We start from the raw sequence: 19,972 nt of genomic DNA, 5'->3' as shown, positions 1-19,972 counted from the left end.
TTAATTTACACGTAGGCGTCATTTTTCATGTGTAGGTGTGATAAATGGCTTCTAGGTGATACAATTATTTTCACTGTAAACCTGACAAAAGGGGTTGTGAAGAAAAAAACAGTTAAATCGAGTGTGAAGACAAAGTCCTGACTGATTATAGAGAAGACAAAATGCACAAAAAGCAAATTAATTCTAAAGATAAATAGTGTTACATAGTCAAAATATAAGTGAGTATGTATTCAAACATTTAGGCTACTGTGTGCATGTTAGCTAAATGTATTTCTATGTCTATACCTTATTCTAAAGAAAAACTCTAAAGGCTAACTGTAAAACTATTATTATTATTCTTAATTAGTGTGTTCATAAACTTTTTTTCCTCCAGTTTAACTGCAAAGTGAACTAGAGTCACAGATTATTTCCAGAAGGTTTTTATAGGATCAGTCTAAATCATCAAGTCTGCAATTAACAGATCTGTAATTTGTTCATGTTTTGTTGCCTTTTCAGACCACAGACTTAGCTGCCTGTACAATTGTCCCTTACAATATTCACTAATAAAGAGGTTGTATGAAGCTGTTTAAACTCTGACCTCAATAGTGTCACATACTCAATTCAAATCTCCCAACAACATTCAATGTATTGATCAGTTCTTCAAGCAAATGTCATTGGCAGCCATTTTTTGGAGTTGATTGGAATTAACATAGTCTTACACATTAATATGTGTCAGTCATCTTGTGTTATAACAATAATTATGGACCCTTTGTTTAGTCTTATTGGTTGATATGAATATAATCACAGTTTTTGGGTTCCTGATGAGTCTTTCCACTGTTTTAGGGCAGCACTGTGGATGGAAAGTTTTTGCAGAAAGTCTGAAAGAAAAGCAAAATCAGTGTAAATATAGTTCATGATGACTTTAAATTCTCCAAGATGGCGGCGGTGGTGGGGGGGGCATTTCCTCATACTGTTCTCTTAGTGTCCAACTGTCAAAATCCAGATGAGAGAGGACAGGAGCTGATCAAAAATGCTGATCCACTCATCTGAGTCGTCTTCGGTTATCACAGTGAGCTCAATAAAATATGCTTAACCAGCAGCAGCAAGCGCTTTCTAGACTTTTTTTTTTTTTGCTGATTTTTTTTTTTTTTTTTAGCCCTTGGTTTCACCTTCTCTTAAAGGGGACATATTATGTACATTTCCAGGTCTATATTTTAATCTAGGGCTCTACTGGAATATTTTTGCATGATTTACAGTTAAAAAAAACCTCCTTATTTATCTTATAGTGGTTCTTTATGCAGCCCCTCAGTTCAGCCTCTGTCTGAAACAGGCCGTTTTAGCTCCTGTTTCTTTGAGCCTCTTGAGGAGCCCACTCTGTTCTGATTGGCCAGCTTCTAGAGGCTCTGTTTCAGCTGACCTCTGGCGGCTCTGGGGGCTACGTAAACAAACTATGACACAAACCATAGTAGTCAGATTTCACAGTTGTCCCAGATTTCAAACGAGCCGATTGCTTGGCCTCCAGCCTATACTTCAATGCACAGAAAGTTTAATACAGTTGTTGTGAGGTGTGAATGAGTATATACACCAACAACATGAAAGAAACTTGTTACATATTATAAATAATAAGTATTCAAATAGTAAATAAATGTTTTTTTTCTCATGTCAAGTAGCCTAAAATAAGGATCAATCATTTTGGGTCATATTGGCTCATATTCGGCTCTTAGATCGTTCTTAGTTTCTGTGTCTTCAGTTCAGATTTGAGTGAGTATGTTTGCAGGTGACCTACACTCAACCATGTACCTGAACACCTCCTGTGTAGACACAACTGTTCATACGATGCTGCTGCTTCTGCTGATCTGCTAAATGTGCTGCTCATGCTATGTTTGCTCAAAAGATTTGTGCACCACGGTCTCAGAGCATATGAGACAAACTGGTTTTGAACTGCCCATGGAAGTATTTCCTTTGTTGTATGCATGTAACTGCAGTCATTGTGTATTGGGCTCTGAGTGCTTCCAAAATGTGGGTGACCAACGCTCAACAATGTACCTTAATTGTGTAGTCACTCGCTGCTTCTGCTGATCTGCTAAATGTGTTGCTAACGCTATACTTCCTGTCTAGACACGGGGTTAAGAGTGTCCATTCTTGATTAAAAGCTCTGTTTTCGCTGTCAACTTTTCTCTTTTTAAAGCACTTTTCACTGACTCGTGTCACGCCTCATCTCTGGTCTCTTCCTGACATGCTGGAGTCAGTCGACAGAGCCCTGAAGTTCTGCCCTGCCCCTGCACAGAACAGAGTGGCTCGCTGATCACTGGTTTATTCAAAGTTTATCAATATTAAAAATATCCAGTGTTCAGTTTGCACCAAATTTGACATGGCACTCCCTTGGATCCCCAGCAATACACCCACTAAGTGTGGAGTCAATCAGATGAACATTTCAAGAGATACGTGGAGGACATACATACAGACAGATTCCTTCTTTTAGTAGATAGATGTCAACTTCTCATACACGGTCATACATGTTTGAGATGGATCTGAAACATGAGAGTGGACATGGCCTTAGCAACAACCTTAGCAACCAAGGCCATGGAACAAACAGCCATTTATGGGCACATGCGATGAGCCGATGTCAGCTTGTTGGCAAGGTAAAAAAAACGTTGCAAATGAAGCGTTCAAGGCAGGTTGAAGCCCTGGTTTTTGATTTGCAGGGAGCATTTCTACATACATTAACCTCAAGTTTTGGAAGAATGACCATGTTTAGCATAAATATCAAACGTCATAACTATATAAATAACAGAAAACCACAAAAAGCATAACATGCCCTCTTTAAAAAAGAAACATTTTCAACTTAAATTTAGTTAAGGCAGTAAAACCCAATGCTCTTTGTAGTAAAGGTGCAAATACAACATTATTTATCATTAAGTATCAGGTCTCTATCAGGGGACACGATTTTAAGTAGGGTTAGTACATTAACAATACAAACTTTTACATAGCATTTGTATTTATTGCACTATTATTATTCAGAAAGCACTATAGCGAATTTCAGCATAATTTATACATAGCTGTGTATCTATGTACGTTTTTTTTTTCATTGTTCATTTTCGTTTATATCTCAAGTCCAGTTTCTGGCTTTAAGAAAGAACAGTACACATCCATTAGTTCACTGAATTCACTGTCTTTTCATAATTATGAATTCTCAAAGAGTGGCATTTCCTGTTTAATTACTGTTATGATATTGTTTTGTGAATGTAAACAGCCACTAAACTGACTCACTCTCATGGATCGTAGTCCATTGGTCCCTGGTCACGTCACTGAGTTTATGACCTGACAACACGGTGTGGTTTTTGCCGTAGAAAGACACTGGGAGTGATAGAGAGATTTCTGACTTCTGACAGTAAAACAAGCACAGTGTTTGTAATGTGTTACCTCATTTCCTTGTGTCTTCTACCTCAGAAAATGTTAACGTGGGTGATGTTCAGAGAGTTTAGAGAAGTTCAGACTCACAGAAAAGTTTGTTCCTGACCAATTGGCAAACACTGAACTTCAGAGGGAAGTAAGAGGAAGAAATTCAGCAGGTTTAACATTCACTGTGAAGGTACTATGTGAACATGAAAAATGTAACTTTTGCTTTCCCAAATGCTGAATTAAGGACTCTGATGTTTTGGGGAATTTACTAATTTGCTGTCGTACCAAGAGATGATATATCAGTTTAATCTCTGTGACTGTACTATGCAGATTCAGAATATGTTTCAGCCAACATTAGTTTACCACAAACACTTGAAACAGGTGAAGCAGCTTGCCAACCTTTGTCAAACTCCTATACTGTCTTATGTACATGCTGTATGTGTATAGTTAATGCGTGAAGAAGCTAAAATGAGACATTCCCTTCAGTCAGAGTTACCTCGTTGACATTTGACTAGTTCATGAACAGACTTGTTTGCCACATTTTAATCTGATTCCACATAGATTTGCCTCATTTTCTTTGGTTCCATTGGAGTTTTTCATGTTGTGTGGTGAAATTGTTATTCAGAGTCTCTGAAAATGGGGTGACATTAATTATTTTGGCCTTAATGTGGTCAGAACTGAAAAAGCCCCTTGGATAAGAGGTGAAACGTCTTCAAATATCTTCAACAAAGAAGTCCAGGCGCCTTCAATTCAACCCTCCTTGGATAAACATGACCCGGATGACTAAGAATCTTCACAGACATCGAATCTGGTCAAGTATTCAGTATTGGCAATAAATACGGTCTTAAGTTGCCAAAACTCCAGCAACACTTGTAGTATAAAGAACAACTGTATCATGAAACCAAAACTTTTTTCATCAGGGTTTCAGTCACAATCTTAATATGTTAATTTCACAATAAATTTGCTATTTCTACAAGAATTGCTGGAGTTTTGACCTCTAAATCCAATATTTTGTGAGACTGTTTCTCTTCTACATGCACCGTAGAAATAGGTGAAGTTGTACCAAAAGTCACTACAAAAACAATTGAATTTAAAAACTACAGATTGTGGTATGAATGTTAAGAATCTAAGTCATCCAGGACTTTGAACGTCACACCTCAAGTCCTTTTTTTAATCTTCCTCAATTACAAAAGCTGAGATTTATTAATGCAGGTTATTTTTTAACCACATGATTCAAGGTTTATATGTTGCACCTTGGACGAAAGCTCCTCACCTTTACGAGACTTGAAATTCCAGTTTGCTAACCGAACTATGTGGTGAGTATTTTCTTGCCTCCGCTGGGCAATTAAGGAGTTACTGAATGTCCAAATGCCTTCCAGCAAAACAGATAACTTTGAAGTGTTCTGCTGAAGTAGCCGCAAAACAGCAGCCTCAGGTGTTGCACAAAGAAGCACATTTTTGCAGAACACCTGGAAGAATCAAACTGAACATGCAAAGAGAAAATGACCTGTTATCTGCTGCTGCTGCCCCTTAGGGATGACAGAACTGGGCATGCAGGATTAACTCTACAGTAACTAAGGCTTCTTGTCACACGTTCCAAATAATGTGTTTTAATAGATTGAACTTCATTTGAGAGATTTTCTCAATAAATTCTGAATTATGTGTTGTATTTAAACAAATTACACTGTAAGAAAATGTAAATTACACCATGAAGATATAATTCCTCTTTGGGTTTTAACATGATTTTATCAGCCCTTGGGTACATCACGCCTATGAAAAAGTGTAAATTTTCATTCCCACCCATACAATAAATGTATCAACCATGATGTAATAGCAAAAGCAGCTCAACCAAAGCAAAAAATCACAGTTTTACGGCTAACTTCACCAATATAAATCAGGTGATTTACATTTTACAGCTTGTAAATGCTCTCTGCATGTACAGTAAGCACACAAAGAAATAATTCTTCACAGTTTTGGGTCGACAAGAGTTTTTTATTCTTGTTAAAAAAACAACAACAACAACAACAACATGTAGTGAGTAAACAATGGAGTGCTCAACACGAGCTTATTGCATTTGAGTTCAAAAAAAGACAGCCTTGGCACAGAAACTTTAAAGTCTAACCAAAAAAAAACAGTAAAAATATTAGAAAACAAAACTACAGTGCAGCCTGAGTGTGGATTTGAATTCACAGATCAGCAGTCCAGCTCTGCCACTCCCTCCTGACCCAACCTAGTTTTCCCTCACATGTACCTCTTTTCTACGAGTCTATGTAAAAGTGTGCAACATCAAGACATCAACCAACAAGTTCTGACTAATAATTCTTCATAAAAATAAGTAAAAGTGGGTTTCATTATTGTCCATGTTGTTGTTGGATGTTTTGGTATCGCCACGTCACTTTTCTATCTAGGTACTTACTTTCCCTTCTTGCCGGGAGCTTTGGATAAGCCTGCTAATGACTTTGTTGTCTCCTGCAGTGCTTTCTGAAGGGCAGAAATAGCTTGTTCATGGCCTTCTAGCTTGGCTGCTTTGCCCTCCAAGCCAGCCACCACTCCTCTTAAACTTTCCAGCTGCTCAGGCTTTATGCCGCTGCTGCTGCTCTCCTCCAGAGCAGCGAGCCTCTTCTCCAAGTCTCCCACCTGCTGACCAACGCTGTTGGACGCCTCCACACTGCTTTTCAGTGCCTCCAGCTCCTGCTCCAAGCTAGTCTTGGCTTTCTCCACAACCTGCCCCTGTGCAGCTAGAGTGCTCTCATGGGTGTCGTATTTGGCAAAGAGTGATTCCAGTCTGGAGGTGATCTCTGCTACTGAAGCGGAGAATGTATCTCCACTCTTCTCTGATGCACTGACTCTGGCTTCCAGGTCATCTGATCTTCTCTGGGTTTGAGCAGCAACTTCAACCACCTGCTTCTCCACATTGCGTACAGCATCTGCAGCCTGCTCGACCCCGCTCTCCAGTGTCACCATTTTGTCCGTCAGAGCTATGACACTGGCCTCTGCTGCAGACACCGACTGCCTCAGACTCCCGACATTATCTTGCGCTGCTGTCCTAACTGACTGAACTTCCTGAGACAGTGAGGCCACTTCCTGGTTGCGAGTCTGAAGCTCTTCCCTCACTGCACCTATCTGCTCCCTGAGTGAATCAGCCGAGGCATCCGCTGCCTGCTTGGCTGTTCTGATTTCAGCTACGGTGTTAACAATGGCAGACAGTTCCTGTTTGATGAGCGCGGGGTCTTCCATGTCACCCAGACGGGCCTTGAGATCAGCCAGCTGGCTCTGTGCCACGCCCTGAGCTTCAGTGAACTCTGTCACGCTGGCTTTGATCGACTGACTCACCTCAGCCAAGCGCTCCTCTACAGTCTTCTCCAGAGAGGAGAAGTCCCTCTCTCGGGCCTCCTTCACCTCATTGATGCCCTCCGAAAGGTCCCTGAGTAGATCGTTCTGGAGCTTCTGAAGGGCCTCTTCCACCCTCCTCGTCTCCACCTCGCCTCTCTTCATCCGGCTGATGGCGCCCTCCAATTCCACCCGCGTGATGCCCAGTGATGACTCCAACCCATCCACAACACTCCTCAGAGACTCCACCTGTACAGACGGGAAAACATGTCAGTGTGCAGCTTTATTCCACTTTCACATGTCCACATTATGACTGACAATGACAAAGTCTTCAAACATTAATTAAGTAACAGCTTTTTATAGCTTTTTATAGAGCTTTCAATCACATCTTACAGTGTCCGTCAGCAAATGGAATTGTCTCAGTTGTCATGGAGATGGCTCAGTCAGTCAACTGAGATGCAAACATTTGCTGAAGACCATGTGATGATGTTGAAAGATCCAGAAGATGATAGTAAATTGACGTTGAGTTGAGATTGTTTTGTAACGCCACTATTTCTAAAGTCAAGAGTGAACTTTCATGCTTGTCATTGTTGTGTAATTTGCCCAAAGACTTTCAAATATCACACCTGCAGAATTATTTTGCGTGTTTTTTGTTGTTGTTGTTTTCCTATTCAATAAGTGTACTATTTTAATGTGTGTGGGCAAATAATTATAAAATTGAGACAAGCTTGAAAGTTTTTGGTCTTACAAATAGTAGTCAATGTCCAACTAGTAGCTTTTCTCAGATGTGAAAGGAGTACTTTTGTACTTTTGTGGTGAAAAAAAAACACTTTTGAGCTGTGATTGCACAGAATTATATTAAATGCTTGAATCTGCTTGAAAAGTATAAATAATTACTATTTAAAGATTTCAAATTCGTACAACCAAAGAAAAGATGGTTTTGGGTAATGAATAAAAACTCTAGTGAGTGAGCTCACACCCAAGTGAACTAACACAAGACCATCTTCCTATAAGACTCCTTACAGATTTGCATGGGTAGAGTTGAGTCATCACATAACTGATGTCAACAGTGGTAAATACTTGTAAGGGAAAAATATGCTGGAAGCGCGACATGCTGAATGTAGTTTAGACTGGTTGTACACGGTGTGCTGTGCATGAAGGATGATTGTTACAGGAATGAGGAACGAATGAATGAAAAGGTGAGGACTTTTATTCTAAAAATGCCCACAGATTCTTTAGTTTGCACTGATATATGTTCAAAAATGATTTGAACCTTATAACAATCCTCATTCCTGCAAATTAGATTGGTGATAAGACAATTACTACTTATGTTGTGCAAACTAATTCACTTTATGAAATAGGGGGAGGTTGCATCAACCCATCCTTATCTGTCCTGTCCAGCTTTACATTCAGAAACGCCTTATATCTGTGGTTCCCAAACAGAGGAAAAAATGCAAAACTAGCAAAATAATGTTGAATTTATTTGATTTCACCAAGACCAAAACTTTTTGCACAATTAAAGAGAGGCTTTGTTCACCAAATCCATCACTGTGGGTCACTATACCTCCTGTGAATGCACCCAACCCCCAACAGAACATAAAGTACAACATGGACAGTTATGTAATTGCATATAACAACAAAAATAGAGTAAGATGCATTTAACACATAGTTTGGATTGCTATGATACTTAAGAGAAATATTGGGTACCATTCAAACTGAATTTAAAACTTCACCTCAATTGATTCATCCACATTATTGTCTACCTACCTGTTGAACGACGCTCTCCATTTTACTGCCCAGTTCTGCGTTTTGCCGTGCGCTTTCCTCATGTCTGGCGCTTGTTTTCTGAATTTCTTCCACTACTTGCTGTAAATAAAAAGCAGCAAACCCCGCGGCGCCTATTAAAGCGATGTAAAACACGCCAGACAAAACTAGCCCGAACCAGCCTCCTGACCGTGGCCCCTGGGTTGCGGGGCCACTCACTCCGTTACCGGCGCTCTTTTGGCTCTTCTTGGACGCGTCATCTTGGCTGGACGCGGCGCTTTTCTCGCTCGAGTTGCCCTTGTGTCGGTTTTTCGCAGTCATGGTCAGTGGGAGCTCGTTGAGTTATGTGTGTATGTGTGTGAGAGAGACAGAGGGAGTGTGTGTGTTCAGTGCTGCTGGTTTCTGCAGTCGTGGATGGAGAATATTAGCAGTCCAGGCCCACCGGATCAGCAGCGTATCAGTGAGCGCGGCGTGTCTTCAACGGGGCTTTTTGCATTGAGGTATGCGGATGGGGGCTGTCCCACAGTCAACTACAGTCTCCTAATAATATGAAACACCAGGAAACACTGACTAATCTCTTCTTTATTAACACTTTAGTGGTTGTGTAACCCTATTTTTGTATCAGGCACTAGTTCATCCAAAAATCATTTCATTATACACCCAAAACAAGAGTAAGTTTCTGCAGGAGCATCATTCTGGTGCAGCACCGATTTTTCCCAAAAAGTGGTGCTTCAGTGACCTTCAGAAAGTTTTTTAGTTTTTCAAATTGTTCCACAAAGTAGAAAATGTGGATTATCAGTTTTAATGAAGTGGGAAAACGCCCTGATAATCTCGTACTGTAGGAAATGATAAAAACGTATCACCATATTTGGACAAAGTTGTTTTGTTTTTGTTTTTGTTTTTTTACCAAACGGGGACATTTGTCTAAAACCTTACAATCTATAGTTTATGATGTTGAAGTGAAGTCTGCTGTTACTATGACATACTTGAATAAATGTTAAAACCCCCCACTGCAGACTTTCTGCAGGCTGCCCTGCAGCAGTGCAGGGAGGGGCTCCATAGCTCGCTCCTCCTTTCATACGTGGCAGCTTCAGCCTCGGCTCAGCTGGCTGCTGTCACATCCCATCATCACATCTCTGCACAGAGAGACACATCAGCTGAAGTTACAGCTTTAGTCCACATCGATTCAATAAATGTGTTTCCTCAATAATAAATGTCATTGAGTCAATTTTTAAGGCTCTAAAAGTCTGTTTGTAAGTCTGTCTCAGTGGGGAAAAAATCACAAACAGACTATTGCAATAATAATCCTTTTGATTTCAGGTTTTGGTTTTTAGTTCTCAATAGTTAATTTCAGTGGCTTTGTGTAGGTTACAGCAGTGGTTCGCAAAATGGGGACCAAGGACCCCCAGGGCTCCTTGAGGGGTTACAGGGGGTTCACAGCAAAAAGGGGAATGATTTTTCATCCATAGGTAACACAATGATACAATGTGTGAGTATTTTGGTCATGGGTTTCGTGCACTTCCTGTAATGAAACATCTAAAAGCAAAAATCTTATCAGATGGGGGTCCATGATCTTATTTGTGTTAGTTTAGAGGTCCTTGACGTGAAAAAGTTTAAGAACCACTGGGTTACAGTACTTCACTGTTATTCCTATTAGTGTGTTTTCTGGAGAGTTTGATTCATGCTCATGCCACAAAAATAAATAAAAAATCCCTGTATGGAATGATCACATACTTTACTTTACTTAAAAAACAGTTAAATAAAAATCCGGTCCTTGGTACCCTTTTTTTAAAAAAAAAAAGAGGCAAGAGAAGTGGCTGAATGCATGTTTATGTCTTCATTAAACACTAGATGTCACTAAAAGAGCGTTTTATGTGGAGAGGAAACGCTCGTAGTGACTCAGTCAGACAAGTATTCCCCAACAATAAATAGATGGAAAACAATGTTGTGAAATCATATCATTTTATGTGTAATAGGCTGCATCACTGAGATTAAGTGCAATAATTTTTTTAATGTTTTCCCATGAATGTGCAATACAATACTTACGTGCAGTAAAATAATTATGTATATAGAGGGTACAGCATGCATGAAGACAAAAAGTGCAAAATATATTCTGATTCTGAATATGCAAATAAAACAAGGCATGATTTTAAAAGCTTGAAAAAACTACACTGTACACATGAAATTAAACAATTCACTACTAATGACTTTAGTATTCTTAAAACTTTACTTGACTTTATTATTTTATTCACCGGGGACAACAACATACATGAATTAACATCAAAATTATGTAAATGTGTGTGTGTGTGTGTTAATTTTGACCTGTAAATGGATGTTACACATTAAAAGAAACAAACAACACACACAAAAAGCAGACAAAACAACATCAAAGTAAGTACTGGCTATTAAAAGATCCCTGATGTGAAGCTTACATGAGGCTGCAGCAGTCTGTGTTAGTCATATCAAGTGGATATCCACCACATTTACAGTCTTTTTAGCATCAATTCCCTCTTTGTGTTTCCCTGTTGAGCTGTGATGGAAGTATAGTAACAAAAAGAGGAACTTTAGTACTAAAAAGACTGTAACGTTGAAAGATATTGATGACGGCTGAAGCTTCATATTAGCTTCAGATAAACTTTTAAATACATTTTTGCACAGCAGGAGGACTTTCATCACTTACATTATAAGTACATTATGAAGGGATCTTCTAATGGCCAGTATGAACAGGAGGAATGATTATGGCAAAAAAAAAAATGTGAACGTGTCCTTTAATAATTCAAGCATTACAGAACAGGCACATACAAGCAGAACAAGATCAAACATCACAAAACCCCATTTAAAATGAAGAAACGCCCATGCTGAAAGTGAACAATTCCCTCAAATGCATCTATCTATTAACCCCTATACATATAAGTATGGGCTTTCCAAGCCGGCCCTAAATGCATCATGAGTCCACGCCCAGACGCCGTGACAACAGACGGCTGTTCGCCCGACGCGCCGTCCAGGTGTTCGCTGTATGATATTGCAGAGCTACTGGACGGATTTTGGAGCTTTATCAGTGTATTTGCCCGAAATGGCCTAACGTGATACGCTATATCTCCGAGCCCAGCTGTGACTGGGACGTCAGGCATACCAGCGTATCCCCTCCCCGCTCCCTCATCTCCCGGAGAATGAAGCGGGAGCACCGTTAAAAAAATGAAGACTGACACGGGGATCCGAATTTTGAGCTGAGTGTTTATACCTCGAGTGAGAAAAGCTAGCGGTTAGGCTAACCCGCTAGCTAGCCCGGCGGCGGCTCGGTTAACGGGATTTGCGCCGCCATGGCCGGGCTCATCAAGAAGCAGATACTGAAGCATCTCTCCAGGTCAGTGCTGAGTTAGCTGTCAAGGGTGTCTGCTACGTTTCTGTAGATGAAACCCCCCACTGACCTGACGTGTCAGCTAACAGGCTAACACCGGGTTTAGCTACTGTGGTAGCTAATCCCTCGACAAATGCTACAGCAAGTTGAACCAGTCGACTGGTTGAGTCAGATTGTTTAGACATACAATCTCAGTCTTCCCCTAAAGGCATTGTATCCCGCAGTCAGAGGAATATAATAGTTAAACTGGCTGCAATATACACGAACCATATGGCTGTGAGATAACTGGACCTTAAAGGAATGGTTCACAATTTCGTCTGTCTTTAAACAACAGTCACTTGCCCAAATTGACATTGACGTGTTTTTCTTGCTGTAATCATTCCTCCTGTTCATACTGGCCATTGGAAGATCTCCTTAATAATGCACTTATAATGTAAGTGATTGGAGACAAAAATGTATTTAAAAGTTTATCTGAAGCTAATATGAAGCTTCAGGCGTCCAAATGAGTCAATTCAAGTAAATATCTTTCAACGTTTCAGTCATTTTAGTCCCTAAGTCCCTATTTTTGTTACTATACTTCCACCACAGCTCGTTGGGGAAACATTATGAGGGACTTTGATGCTAAAATGACTGTAAATGTGGCAGATATCCGCTCGATATGACTAACTCAGACTGCTGAACCCTCATATAAGCTTATGATTGTGTGGGCGATCACTTATATTGAAAGCACATTTAAAAGGGCATCTTTTAATAGTCAGTATGAACAGAAGGAATGATTACAGTGAGGAAAACCTCTTTTAGTGTTCGTATGAGCACCTGACTGTTGTTTTAAGACAGACTTTAAAAACTGTGAAATCTATCCTTTAATATGACACAGGTAATATGATAATTTGAATTTAAAAATGTAGGACTTGCACAAGGGCAGATCAGCGGGGTGTCGGTTTGTTTACACAGGTTTAAACCCTGCTTATCTGGTCTTTTCACCACTGTGCCTCCCCCCTTAGACACCATGGTCCACATTGAACCCTGAGCACCCTCAGGACACGACACAAGACTGTTTAGAAAGGGAAATTTGCCACCCGAATCAAGCACATTTGACAGTAAGCACTCCCACTTAAAGACAAATGAGCTTAATATTGGTTCAGTATCTGTTTTTGGCACTACCGCTTGCTGTGTAAGGCTCCATTTATTTTTTTAATGTCTTGTTGTTATGGGGAGCTTTCAGCTCTACCAGCTTTACATACATTATTTATTCTTTTCCACTGTCCCCCAAGGGACTTTCAATGGACTACTTCCTGGTTTTGTTCCAGGGGGAGAGCTTGAAATATACAGCACTGTTTTCCTCCCATGTTTAAAACCGCTAATAAACTATAACAGAGCAAATTCACACCTTGAAATTTCATTAAACAGAGTGTATTGGATAAAAATTATAGTAGCAGCACTAGTCTCAAAGGCAAACATAGCTTCGAGCTAGCAGAAATGACAGCTGTCATGTTTATATTGCAGGTCACACTTGATATAGCTAGTCTTTTATAAAGCTCATCAGTATGCAGATTGACCGGTTTGTGCTCTTGAAAAGAGAAAGCGGAAGGTTGATTGTGCTGAGTCAGAGAAGTTTTTTATGATGACAAGTCCTTGGCTGTGAGTTGTGATTAATTTACTGCACATTGGTCAATACCATAATGTTGGGCTGTGCGATATGATGATATATATCGTGTGATAATAGAAAAACGTCTATCGTTTCATATTATGCTCTATTGTTTATTTCATTAAGTTGCATATCACAGTCTTTACAGCAATATTTTTTGTCATTTGGACAATACTTTGCATTCTTCCGCACGGCACGAATGCACGCCATTGATGTATAGTAAGACATGGATACGGTGCCTCTGCTTAGCCTTGCTTCCGATTTTTCCCAGTGGTCACTCGCGCTATTGCAGTGAAAAATCCCCCTGCAGCCCAAGAAGCATTTTCCCCATAGATGTCTGTAAAAAAGATGTCTGACTCTTTCTATCATGAATTTTTGATCCATGGAGGTTTTATATTTGTAAAAATCTGTGACGTCATCACAATGTAAAGTCTATGGGCTGAGCGGGAGCTCACGGGCGGGGCCAGCAGGAGAAAAACATCGCTGCGCATATTCAGTGGGCCGCACACCCCCAGAAGTAAACCCTGGGGTGTGCGGCCCACTGAATAGGTGCCATCTTTGGGTCCGATATCCAGATGTTATGATAGATCCATGATGCAGGCAGTAAAATTTGCATGAAGGCAACACAAACAAACATGGAGGAGAGTGAACGTGACACAGAGCAAGGTAAATCCAAACAGGAGAAGGACTTTGACCGGCAAAGACAAAACGAGGAGCTCGTACCTAAAAGAAAATCAGAAAACCAGAAAATCAACATACTTTGCAAATTATGCCGCAGACTGGTCTCCACAACAGACTCAAACACCACTAATCTCTTTTACCACCTATGAAAGAATCAGGTCAAACAGTACATACATTATACATTAATATTTTATGTTTGTTACATGCTTAATTGAAAATTTGCACAAAGGTTCTAAATAAAAGGGGAAAAATAATCAAATTTGAGTGAGTACCTTTTTATTTGTCAAGTATATAATTCAACATGTAATAAGAAACCGGCCTTTCCATGTGGTCATTTTATATTTATTCACTGAATTTACAGAAAATGTGCTCTACTGTGATATGTATCGTTATCTGGATATGAAATGACTTAGCTATATCAGGATATGAGATGTTGATCATATCGCACAGCTCTACCTTAATGCTGTGTAGGAATGCTTTGTCCTTCATGCCTCAGCCAAGGTTTGACCTGTCTACAACACACAGCCTCTGGGTATCATGCCCTTCATCGTCCTAGCGCTCTAAGTTGTGTATATGTGTCTCGTCGTGCTGTGTGTAAGTGTTTCTGCACAGTCCCTCTGGCAGCATTAGCATCAACACTGACAGGAAATGACCAGAAGAGTAGTGATGTCATCCGTCTGAGGGCTTGTCATCTGATCTTCTTTGTCCTACCCTGATTGGTCTGGCACTGAAAGGAAGCCGACCCGTCTCACAGTCGAGCCAATCCCGCTCCGTTCGGTGTCGTGATGTCACGGTAAAAGTGCTGGTGTCAGACTGCCAAAGCAGCATCACCTCATATATTCCACCGTATGCTCGTACTGATACAGATGGCTATGATTATGACGCATGCTCGCTCGAATTCGATTGAGACCGGGTGAAATCGTGCTGCCTCGTCAGCATCAGCCAGGAATAGTTTCTGCTGCCAGCTAGATGATTCACACACACTGTAGGTGTGCTTACACAGCTACAGGTTATGTTGTGGGTGTCAACATGTCAACTCAGCTTCTGGGAAACCCACTCTTAACTGTTGCAGAGAGGACACACGTCTGTCCAGCGTTATGTGCGATAAGGACGAGCCTGTAAGAGTGAGACGGCACGGTGACTTTACAGTTCATTGACTCTGAAGTCTGCAATGGCTGTTCCTCCTCTGGCCAAGACAAGTGCACCGAAGCGTGCATGACATATCAAACTAGTTGAGAGGGCTTTTTTTTTTTTGTGCAGGGTGAGCTGTTTGGAAATAAGCCCTCTGCGTCTCTGTGTGGGACCGGTCATGTCTAACGGCGGTTCTGTGAATATTAAGTGACACGGCTGTATTGTGAAGTGTTTCACAGAAGGTCGAACTCAGGTAGCCCCTGGGGGCGAATTGACGACAAGGTGTATGTTTGTCTGCATTACACACAGGTTGGGATATCGACAGGAATCTGGATCAGAGCCAGACTGTACGAGATCCTATTACACACACACACAGACACGCACGATTATAGATGGACGGAGAAACGTCTAATCACATTATGGATGTGCTCGGATGTGTCCTCTCGACTTTGTTCTCTCAAAAGAGAGATTTTAAAGTTCTTCCTCAGGGAAGTGAAAGGTCAGGCTCAGCTGCAGAACAGGATTGTGGAGCTGGTAGATATTCTGATAGAGGGGCCTAAATACAGGTGTTTAAATGAGAGTCATACTTTGTGTGAATGACTGGTCTTGTGACAGAGAGAATGCGGACGGAGACTTGGAATGTCTTTCCTTCTTCTTCCTCCAGACCTCTCCTCATTCCCTCCTTCATCCCTAACCTTCCTTCCTTCCTTCCTTCCTTCCTTGTTGTTGGTTCTTATCTTGACATCTTGGCTTCGACTAACAATTAATTGTCGATTAATCTAATGATTATTTTCTCCACCAATCAGTTATAAAATGCCCGAAAATCATAAAAAGCAGTTTCCCAGATTTTAAGGTAACGGTTTGAAATGTCTTGATTTGTCTGACAAGCAGTCAGTAAAGCAAATATATTGAATTTACAACCAGAAAAAAGCAGCAAATCCTCACATTTGAGAAGTTGGCTTTAGTTAGTTTAGTTAAAAAGTTAATTGGCAGCTATTTTGATAACTGAGTCATGGTTTTAGTAAAAGAAAAAATGGGAGATATTCAGTGGTGGCAAGTTGTCAAATGTGAAAATTTGAAACTTTTCTGTGTCATACATGGTAATAAACTGAATACCTTTGGATTATACAAAACTAAAAGATTAAACAAGACTATGAGCTTTAAGAAATTATAACAGGTATTTTTCTCATTTTTTTGATATTTTTATTGACAAAACAATGGATTTATCGAGAAAATGATCATCAGCTGCAGCCCTAATTGTCATTAAATGGAGTACTACTTACTTATTTATGTCACAGGAACACAGCACAACAGTTTAAATTGTAGGCACCATAACGCACGTTGTCAACTGCAGGGGTTTGTTGAAATTTGGAGTGATGGAGGGAGATCTGTATGTTAAGCAGAGCTGTTGATAGACAAACTTACTGAACGGGCCCCTAAGAATGAAAAGATTATCACTACCTTCAAACGGAACAAGTTCGTGGCCTGAGAGATTAGGCTTATAGCCAGGCTGGTATGTGAAGTCCAAGTCAGGACGTAGAAGGAAAGGTTACACGCAGTAAAGAGGAGACAGTTAGTTTAGGGAACCACTTTTAACTGTGAGTCACCTCAGATAAAGTACAAGACATCTAACGTGTGCTCTTTTTCATCAGCGGAGGTTCAAAGCTCGTTACAGTCAGCGTGAGAAACGGGTTCATTTCTGTTGTCGTGTTTGTCATAACAAGTCTCTTTAGGCCTGACTCTTTCCATCCTGCAGTAGCTGGCTGACGAGGCTTCATAGCGACCAACTCCACTATTCCCGGTGTTATCGCTCAATGCTAGTGGGAAGGCTATTATGGCATGAGTCACGACTGAGTGCCTAGCTGTGGGTGTCTCATCTGTGTGCAGCTGACTGAACTTCTAGTGTGCGGGGTGTGTTTTCATAAGTGTGTGTATGTGTGTGTGTGAGAGACAACGACATTTGGCCAAGGCCCCTCCAGGCTTTGGCATCCTCTGCTGCTGTGTAACTGAGGTCTTGGATTGTTTTCTCCTTCACGCTAACCTTTTCGCCGTCTCCACAGGGTCATAAATATTCTAGGACTCTGAGGCCTTCGCTGCCAAAACAAACTCACTCCACTTTGACAGGTTGCCTGTGTGTTGTTGCAGCGTTGGCCCTGTTGACATGTTTGTGTAGGTGTTTTGCAGGAGTGTTTTCACATAGCGGGGGATATGTGTGTCCTTGCACTTGCACTGGAGCGTAGGCTCAAGTAATCCCTCTTAATGATAACATGGACATAACAGTCTTTTAATAAGTGTTCTGTTAGGGCTAGACAATGTATTCTTGGCTTCATCTCAACATTTTACAATGAGCTGCAGTCTCAGAGAAGTGGAGATTCGTAAAGTAGGAAAGTTAATACAACAAAACAAACATGCAAAACATGTTGCAAACATGATTTTTCTCAGCAAGATTTTTGCTCATACTATTGCAAAATAGGTTCGTGCTGGTATTAAATGTCCATGCTATGATTATTGTGGCCAAAAATATCACAGTAAACAGTAGTATCACCAAAATCATCAAGCTTTTCTGAAACACTACTATATAATGAAATGACTTCACATCATGATCGCCTTGGATTTATTGAACCAAACAAACTGAACAGTGAACTGTATATTTCTGTACCCTGCAAATGAAAAACTAAAAAATACCACAAACAAAAGCAGGTTGGTTGTTTCACTTTTAACAGTTGACTGGAAATTACTTAAGATGCATCTCAGTGTCTCTATTTCTTACATTGTTTGAATGTTCTGATTTGCGTCATGAAATGCTAATGAGCTAGCCAAGGCTAACAGAAATGATCGGACTGTTAGCATTTTGCAAGAGTTTATTTTCCAGAGGCGGGAATGCCCCCTTCCTCACTTTTCAGAATCTTGTTTTTTCCCTCCTTACTTTAGCAGTTTCAGTTTTACTCAAAAAAATATCTCTTGAGTGTCCTCTTAACTGCACAGCAATAAGCTTTAAAGGGGACATATCATGGTTTTTGTCATTTCCTGTTATTTGTAATACAGTTACGATGTTGGATGTCAAAGTTAAACATGGTCAGAGTTCCAAAACTTGAGGTGAACGTATGTAAAAATGCTGCCCTCAAGTCAACGCACAAAATTGGCACCAACCAAATGCTAGTAAAATACGCAAGTTGCAATTTTCGAATAGGATTCAGACTTAAATGTGTACGGATGTATTTGAGAAGTTTCCATTTTGAGTAGAGAACGAGAAGAAGAAGTGAAATCCCCCTGCTAGGGTTTGTTTACGTGGCCTCTGAAACTGCAGTTGGCCAATCAGAACAGAGGAGGGGTCCTTAAAGAGACAGGACCTTACTGCTGGAGGGCACTAGTCAGGGTTGGAAAAAAATACTTTGACCTCCTCTGTTTTTCACATAAAATCAATTTAACGTTTGTTTTTATTTGCAGTTAATATTCTCCTAAAAAGACGCTAGAATTGAACATCAATCAAAGACCAAACTACTACTGAAACAAAACTACATCTTTTGGCATTTTGTGACCCCTTGATCAAATCACTTATTTATTATTATTATTATTATTACAAACATGTAACAACAAAAAAACAGAAAGATTTGCCAATAAATACACCTTTCTTGAACCTCCAAAAAAGCAATCACAGTCAGATCTAACAGGAAGTTGCCTGTGACAGTGTTAATTGTTCATGTTATCTATCTTAGATGATAGAATATTCGTCAAGATGATATTATTTAATGTGAATATTGGGTAAAGATGGTAGACAATACAAACTGGTAATTTAAAAAAAGGTTGATGCATGTGGGTGGGTGGTAACTTTAGGTTGTTTTAAGGTTTCCATTTGATTTACCAACACACCCACACTGCAGGCAGGCAGCATCCAAACACTGCAGTGCTGCTGTCATCTGCAGGACTGCAATGAACCAATAAACACACAACAGATCATCTCTGACAAGCCAGTAAAATACAGTTTGAAGTTTGAAATCATCAAAATTAGATTACATTTGATGAACTTGCTTCATATAAAATTATAGAGGCCTGTTTCAGAACGGAGTCAGACAACCAACCATGTTAAACGAATCAGCTGAGGTTTTTACGCCTTTCAGAAGCACCTCAAACATTAAATTTAATTTGTTGGATTGACACAGTATCACTGGCATCTAAATTGTGGTAATTAGCACCAGCCACTGGCCAAACACTGGTGAATTTGTGAAGTGACTGGTGATTATTTTCCTCAACCTACCAGCCCTGGTGGCTGCAAATTGATGGCAGCTATATGCCCTTTGCTGCATCTAGTCTGCTGCAAATTTCATCAGAAGAAGAAGAAGAAGAAAGCCAGAGAGCGCTTCTAGCTTCTAGACAGACTACTTTAAGAGCCACTGATGTCAGTACGCCTACAGAAGAGGAGACGACCACAAGTTAAAAGGCAATTTTTTTTCAATGAGAAGTGGAGAAGAGCCGACGGGGGGGAGTTACGTGACGATGAGAGTAGTCGGTCATTGTTTTTCTCCCACTGTCTGCAACAATCTTTGTCCAGCAGCAAGACAAACAACAGATTTATTGTGGGCACCGAAAATTTCAAATTGATGGCTATAAAGGATACCACGAAGCCTCAAAATGCCACAAGGAGGTGATCTGCACTGTGTGTGTGTGTGTGTTTATTTGTG

The 19,972-nt window shown here is 40.3% G+C and overlaps 2 protein-coding genes across 6 annotated transcripts in view; one reads left to right on the top strand and one right to left on the bottom strand.

Annotated features, from left to right (window-relative positions):
* Positions 1-5,352: 5,352 nt before the first annotated feature.
* Positions 5,353-8,959, bottom strand: ckap4 (cytoskeleton associated protein 4). The gene is made up of 2 exons (XM_042403521.1): positions 8,479-8,959; positions 5,353-6,960 (listed from the first exon to the last, which is right to left on the bottom strand). Exons 1-2 carry the CDS (start codon positions 8,794-8,796, stop codon positions 5,794-5,796), a joined length of 1,485 nt encoding a protein of 494 aa, XP_042259455.1. The 5' UTR covers positions 8,797-8,959; the 3' UTR covers positions 5,353-5,793.
* Positions 8,960-11,434: 2,475 nt separating this feature from the next.
* Positions 11,435-19,972, top strand: part of uhrf1bp1l (UHRF1 binding protein 1-like) — a 36,202-nt gene continuing 27,664 nt past the window's right edge. For all 5 annotated transcript variants that reach the window (XR_006093909.1, XR_006093908.1, XM_042403241.1 and 2 more), the window contains exon 1: positions 11,435-11,839. Coding sequence is in view for 3 of the 5 variants with exons in the window: in XM_042403241.1 (XP_042259175.1) it covers positions 11,796-11,839 (44 nt within the window). In the remaining 2 variants the exon portion in view is untranslated. The remainder of the gene's footprint in view (positions 11,840-19,972) is intronic.

This window comes from Thunnus maccoyii, chromosome 23 (assembly GCF_910596095.1).
Source record: "Thunnus maccoyii chromosome 23, fThuMac1.1, whole genome shotgun sequence".
In the NCBI taxonomy this organism is placed as follows: domain Eukaryota; kingdom Metazoa; phylum Chordata; class Actinopteri; order Scombriformes; family Scombridae; genus Thunnus; species Thunnus maccoyii.
The sequence above is the reverse complement of the archived record's forward strand: the minus strand, read 5'-3'. Positions and strand labels throughout refer to the sequence as shown.

Excerpts from the sequence above, each read along its gene's own strand:
- ckap4 (XM_042403521.1), bottom strand. The coding sequence starts at position 8,796 with ATGACTGCGAAAAACCGACACAAGGGCAACTCGAGCGAGAAAAGCGCC. Across the intron at positions 6,961-8,478 it reads TGGAGAGCGTCGTTCAACAG|GTGGAGTCTCTGAGGAGTGT; the intron begins GTAGGTAGACAA and ends CCGTCTGTACAG.